Source organism: Miscanthus floridulus, chromosome 9, assembly GCF_019320115.1.
Source record: "Miscanthus floridulus cultivar M001 chromosome 9, ASM1932011v1, whole genome shotgun sequence".
In the NCBI taxonomy this organism is placed as follows: domain Eukaryota; kingdom Viridiplantae; phylum Streptophyta; class Magnoliopsida; order Poales; family Poaceae; genus Miscanthus; species Miscanthus floridulus.
In genome coordinates, this window is record NC_089588.1 from 109,310,323 (window position 1) to 109,317,594 (window position 7,272).

A 7,272-nucleotide genomic window follows, 5' to 3' on the forward strand; every position below is an offset into this window, starting at 1 on the left:
TTTTCTAACACACTACACATAATAGATATACTATAGTCTCTATGTAGTTATGATAAACTTATCAACTACTAATCTATATGTTTTGGAGAAAATCTTTATTTGACACTACTGAGTTGAAGAATTCCTTCCTCAAGCCCCGGGGAACTCAAAATTTTCTTATCTGACATTATCTCTATCTTTCATGCCTAATATATTATGTGTTCCATTGTACACTTGTTCGCTTTTAGCTAAACAGATGAAAATGTCCTCCCAGTGGAAAAAAAAAAGTCAAACCGAACTCCCTCTATTGCTCTATTCTAGGCTCTGTTTTCCTCGTCCGTTGAGAGGGAAATTGAGGGGGAGATGTGGATGAAGTAGCGGTCGGGGATTCTCTGGCGATGATGAGGTCGAGGGCATTCCCAGCGCATTTGGGCAGGGGTTCAATCCAACGATTGGCACGCTAGTCCTAGCGTCTTGTCCGCGCAAGTACTCCCATCCCCGGTTCGACTGCAGGCAACCCTGGCACGGGTCCCGATGGTGTGTGCACTATCGTCCATTGTTACAGCGTCCCCAACTCCGGCAGTTGCAGCCTTGCCGGTTGAGGGGTACACATAGCTTATGCCATGTTGGAGGGTAAAATAGTCTTTCTACTCTCCGGTTAACACCGTTAGAGCTAAAAATTGACTGTTATATCATATCAGGTATGAAAATAGAGGCATAATAGTGACAAATAAAAAAGATTCTCATATGTTTTTATCCATATGTCACCTCTATGTATCTTTAATATGTATTTAGTCAAAAGCTTAGCTTAAACTATGATGGCTATGGTTGCAGCCCATATCTTATAACGTCATAAATCTAAATTTTTAATAACTTTTCAAATATTAGTATTATTGATTGCTATAGAGTTATTTGATCCATTGGTTAAGTTGAGGCTCTAAGTCTATTGCGTATTTTATTAGCACTCCTTTTGTATTTTTTAAAAATAAGGATTTATGTACCTAAAAGAGAGCTAAACAATAATAAGAATAAGTAACCACAGTTGGGAAAATTCATTAAAAATAAAGTCAAAATGTCTAGGAAAATAATTAAAATGAACCACAAAAATTTAGTCTTCGTAGTTTTTTTATAAGAACTTGGTAAGTTTTTAATTGGAACCAACTGCTCTGGAAAGAGTTTTTTACCTCTGTCCAGTATAATTAAAAAATGAAGTAACAACATTTTCAAACTAATAAGTATTCCTTCATCACTGTGCCATTGACATGAACCGAAATTGTTCATGGACATTAATTTAAATGAGGCTGCTTTGTAACTGGGCCAATTTTGGCCCAAAATTTCCTACCCTTGTGGCCTTTTCCTTTCCTCACCTGTATCCACTGTTACACTAGACCTGGTCCGCTTCTGCTCAAAAAAAAAAAAAGGCCTGGTCTGCTAGACCAATCTGGGCCTTAGCCTACACCGGCTTACATACCTAGTTTCTCAAAAAAAAAAAAGTTTAGCCCGACAAATGCTCCAGGCTTGTAATGACACAAACGCGATCAGAATCAGCCCATGGTTTTCCCTTTTACGACACGTATTCTTGAAAACGTATGAGCCAAACCTGTTTGCATGTACTTAAAAATTCATAACTAATTAATTCTAACCCCAGAAAATATCATACATTTACCATTTTTCTTAAAATATGAACTACATCAAATATAAAGATTATTAAATAGCTAATAAAACTAAATACTAAAGTATACGAACATTGATATGTTTTGGAGACTCAGAAGCCGGGTTGTAACGCACAAACGACATGTGGCCGACAAGACTAGGGCCACTCTTGACGCAAGGCAAAGCAAAACGAACATGCTTAGGGTACGTATAATAAGTGTAATTTTGCTTTGTAACTACTACTTTTAATTTGAATTGATGTATAGCAGTCTCATATGCCAAATACATGTGCCAAATAGATGTGAATGGACACGTATCTTAAATTGGCGATAGGTGCTCAAGATTGACCCCACTGACCTATGGGATGCGTAAGCAAATTAATTAAAATAAAGTCAAAACGGTTAGGAAAATTAAAAAAAACTCGATACATGGTGGCGAGACAGCCCCGGGTATTCTGGCTTAAGAAGAAGATCTTTTCACGCAGATGGAGAAAACTCCTAAACCCAGCCCCACCCATACACACACCTGTGCTTTAGATGTGAGACAGACGAGTGAGTTCCCCCCTTGGTCGCTGCGGCCGAAACCATAAATAAAAGAGTGAGTCCCTTGGGACTCGAACTCTGACCATCCTATGAGGGTACTGAGCCTGCCCTAACCACTCAGTCAGCCAAATAAAATGGTTAGGAAAATTAATTAAAACTGAACTACAAAAAGTTGGTCATGGTAAAGGTCTCGGTAGGTTTTGAATCGAAACAAATTGCTCTGGAAATGGCTCCTTTATATGCCAAAAAAAAAGGTGAAGTATAACATTTTCGGCCGAATATGTTTTCAACGGGAGGGCTCCTTTACCTTGCTATTGACATGCACCGAAATTGTTCACGGACAAAGGCTGCTTTATAACTGGGCCATTTTCGGCCCGAATTTTCAAACTCTGACGGCCTTTTGCTTTCCTCAACCGTATCCATTGTTACACTAGGCCCGGTCTACTAGACCAATCTGGACCATAACCTACGTCGGTTTCCACACCTAGTCCGGCCCAACATATGCCCTAGCCCAAATATGTGTTTCGGACCTATATACTGCCACAAACGCACATCAGAATCAGCCCATGGTTTGCCCTTGATATATTCTTGAATTTTGGAATATGAACTAAACCTATTTTATTTAGAAACTCGTATAACTAACTAATTCTAACTCCAGAAAATATGATACATTTACTATTTTTGCTAACAATGCGAACTAAATCAAACATAAAGATTATTGAGTAACAAATAAAACTAATTAATACAAGTATACAATCATTGATTTTCTTTCTTATCTACTTAGGGCAAGGCACAGCAAACGAACCTCCTTAGGAGGGTAAGTACAATAAGAGAGAGAACTGTAATTTTTTTCTTTCTAACTACTACTTTTGAATTTGTATAGCAGTCCCGTATGCTAAATACATACGTGCGCATGGACACATATCTTAAATCTGTGATTGGTGCCCATGACTCTGCTTCGTGGGGCACATCCCCACTGATTCTTTTTTGTGGTTTAACCACTATGGCTATGTATACAGGTTAACTGCTGCTAGGAAATTAGGATTACACACCACACCCACACCATACACTGGTTAACGAATTACTGTAATCCATTACACACCTTTTACTGGTTAACTAACTACTTCTTGCCTGCACTGTGTGCAGATTCAGGACTCATTGTGCTGCTGTCATGTACAGTTGTTGCAAGTGATGAACCTCCAGATGCGCCTCGTCCGCCGGCCAATTTTGTCGAGCTTACTGATGACAATGGTGAGGACCTGATACTGATTTGTAGCAGCACCACCAGATGGCTGTCCTAAGGAGGAGCTCTGGCTGATGTCACTACGACTTGAATTCGCATCAGGAGGCTCCTGGCCCTGGAGGTAAAGCCCATTACTTGAATCGTTCTTGTGCAGGTAGAAGTTCCTGCCTCCCACATCTCCAATTTTGTCGTTTTTGTTCAAACCTGTAGGCAAAATGTGTTAAAGTGTTACTCTTGGGGTACGATGGCTCCATTTCCAAGAAAAATTCCACTTTCTGCTGCTACAACTACAAGAAGGGCTCAGGTTCAACCAACCAAAAAATGAAAGGTATACAAGGGAAGATGGGTCCAAAATCATATTGAAGTCTCAAATTTGAAGTTGATAGCCAACTGGTTATTGGTTGAAACCTGAGCTCCTTTAACAACCAGAGTTACATTGGTACTCCATCACAGGTCAGAAATAAATGATGTTTCTGACCGAAGCATATAACAGTTATACGCCGTGTTCGCTTGGGCTTGTTTGGCTTATAAGCCGTACTTTTTCAGCCAACGAACAATATTTTTCTTACACCAAATCAGCCAACAGTACTTTCAGTCATGGCTTATCAGCCAAACAAGCCCAAACGAACCGGGCGATAACTGTAAACAACTCTCAAAGGCCTAACTAACACTAAGAACATACTCCCTCTGTCCCTCTTTCACTGTCGTTGTGGCAGTGGATTTTAATGTCCACATTCACAGCCCCTGCCATGCATCTGGACAGACAAAGTGTCCATGTTCACAGAGATTCAGCCGTACCTCCTAAGATGCCAAAACGACGGTCAAATGGGGACGGAGGGAGTATGCCTCATCTTGACACAGTCACACTTGACTGCAAGTTTCCAATAGGCTATAGCTGACCCTGGGCGTAGAAATACATGATTATTGATTTCATAATCATGCAATGAATCTGGATCTTTTAAAGGTACATCAGTGGGCAAAGGTTTAACTTTATGTATTCTAGGCCAACACATGTGGTTGTGAGCTTGTAACTGCAGAACAAAAATGCAATGACGTTGGCATCCACACAGTTTTCTGATGCTAAGGAAGTGTCCAGTAGCATGAGCCATTTGTCAATCAGTATATTATTATATAATTTATGTTTTCCTGACGACCCAAAACATCGGGGCTAGTTGTATATAATGGACCGAATCAGGAGAACGACAGCCAGAAAATTTTCAGACTTACGACTACATGTATAATTTGGCAGTTAACAATAAAATTGGAAGTACATGATCTCACGTTTTGATGTGCCATTGAAACAAAAGCATGCTTTAAACAAAAGGAATGAGTCTGTCAATTATGAAATAAATAATATAAATGAAACTACAGTTGTCCCATAAATAATCAGCCAAACAATTAAAATACAAATCTATCCAGTGGACAAATAAACATTTCATTTTAGCCTTTTAGGAACGGTCTCTGAGTTGAGATGACTTGAGAACGCCTAAACATGTGGATCACAAGATCAGTAAGATAAGGATGCCTTACTCTGCAGATCAATTTCTCTTCAAATAGAGGGTAATAATTTCATTATGTCCACATGTTTGGACGAAATCAGAAACCTTAATCTGAATTCCATAGCATCCACAACTATTGGTAGGGATGGAGGGAGCCACACTACAATTACACACTAACATCCAAAATACAAGCACATAGAACCACCAAAACGGTTGGACGCATGCGAGTTCTTACACCAAAATAATGCTTATTAATTAATCCTTGAGAAGAAAAGAAAAGATGATACCCAGTGATACTAATTGTCAGATGAAAGGAAATTTCTTTGATAAAATCAAGCGTACTAGTGGCTTACTCTGAAGGCTGAAATGAGAGTGGTGAAGTTGGAAGCTCTCTGCCGCGGCCGGGTCCAGGCGCGGGCTTCTCCCCTCCCTGGCGTACCTCTCGACGACGGCAGCAATGGCCTCCCCGACGCTGGCGCCCAGCCTGACCATGGCCTTCACCGGGCCGACGCTCCCCTCCACCGTCACGCTCACCACCACCTTCGCCTCCTGCACCGCCGTACCAAACCATTCCCATTCCCATCCGTAAATAAACTACGCAGAGCCGCGAACTAAACAACACAAATTGCCTAATTGGTCTCGGTTAGTTCGCTGGCCGTACCTCCCGGTCCCGGGAGCAGAGCTTGGCGAGGGAGGCGGCAGAGGGGGAGCGACCGAAGACCGACTCCTCCGGAGCGAAGACGTCGAAGCAGGTGTGCGGACGCTCGAGCGGCGGCGCCGGCGGGGACGGCGGGCACTCAAGCTCGTGCTCGACCCCGTGCGGCGGCACGGCGTGGACCCGCGCGTCGCCGAGCCAGAGCGCCGGCTCGGACGCGGAGCGCGCGAGGGCCCGCCTCTTCCCGTCCCGGCGAGTTCCGCGTCCGCGACCGCGACGGACCCAGCTGCGGCGCCGGCGCGCCGCCGGCGCCGAGCCGCTCCCGCTCTTGCGGCGGCGGCGGCGGCGGGACGGAGATGCCGCCGCCGGAGAACGCCCCACCCGGATGCCGGCGAGCCGCGACCGCCCGTTCCTCTTCCTCTGCTCCTGCATCAGCGCGCGCATGCCGTCTCCGCCTGCGTGGGTTGGTTGCGGTGTCGTGATTGAACGAATTGGTGGTGCCTTGAACGAATTGGTGGTGTTGGTGGTGTCGTCGGTGCAAATAAAAAAGCTTTCTTTGACCTCGACATTACGGTGATGTCCTTTATGCTTGACGCAACAGAGGGGATGTGGGAGGAGGAGGAAGCTTCGTGGGGGAGTTGGGAGCATGTGGACTTGTTGCAGTGGGCGGCGGTGCGTAGGTGCGGTTCTTCCGGTCAGGATGTCAGTCAGGCTGAGTCCATGGACCAAGAGCAAGTGCGGGAAAAGCAGAGGGTGGTTTGGGAGGAAACTGCTGGAGAGGGGAGAGGGGAGAGGGGAGAGGGGAGACGTCGGATGCTCCGCGTGGTTGGGTGTGGAATGACCATGAGGGGGCAGCGAGGTGCTTGACATTACAGGATTCTGCCATTGCTTTCGTCAGGGGCAATTTGGGCGCGCAATGGGGAGAGGTTCTTTTGGGCAGCGGAACATGATTCTTCAACAAAAAGTGTCGCAACTCTACCAATGGCATCTACTGCTCCTTCCGACGGGGGTGTTTGTTGTCCTACTATAGTTTTCCCTGTCATGTTTTGACACTGATCTATAATATTAAATATAGATTAATTACAAAATTAATTATATAAATTAAGATTAATTTACAAGACGAATCTATTAAGACTAATTAGATTTATATTTAGTCTTTCTAATTAATATCTGAATATCCGATGTGACATCTACTAAACTTGAGTATCTGGATCCAAGTCTATCGTCTACCTACCTATCTCTATCTATAACTCTTTTTTTAAGATTACACGGTACGAACGGCAGACGTTTATAACGCGCACGCACACTCACCCCTATGAACACACGTAAACCCTACCCCTATGAACACCTCTGAAGAACTGAGCCGGCAGATCTCGCGGAGACGTCACCATTGGTGCCTCACTGTCGACGGGTACGTCGCCTACCACTGAAAGCATAAATGCCGTTAAATCTTGGAATAAGTCCGGAAAAATGCGAGCACATGTGTCAAGTCGAGGACTCGAACTCGAGTTGACTGATTCCACCACGAGAAACCTAACCAAATGATCTATGATCAGCTCGCTATCTATAACTCTATTTATATATCTCAAACTCTATCTTTATCTATATCTACATCTATATTCGTATATATCTAATATTACAAAGCAAAAATCCCATCTTATTTTTTCATCCACTTTACCCTAATTATCCGTGCATAGGGAT

General features: G+C 43.6%; 1 protein-coding gene across 1 annotated transcript; it reads right to left on the reverse strand.

Annotated features, from left to right (window-relative positions):
• Window positions 1-3,112: 3,112 nt before the first annotated feature.
• Window positions 3,113-6,259, reverse strand: LOC136482604 (uncharacterized protein At4g22758-like). Its single transcript, XM_066479824.1, has 3 exons — window positions 5,578-6,259; window positions 5,270-5,465; window positions 3,113-3,621 (listed from the first exon to the last, which is right to left on the reverse strand). The coding sequence occupies exons 1-3, from the start codon at window positions 6,217-6,219 to the stop codon at window positions 3,344-3,346; spliced, it is 1,116 nt and encodes a 371-aa protein (XP_066335921.1). The 5' UTR covers window positions 6,220-6,259; the 3' UTR covers window positions 3,113-3,343.
• Between the last annotated feature and the right edge of the window lie 1,013 nt (window positions 6,260-7,272).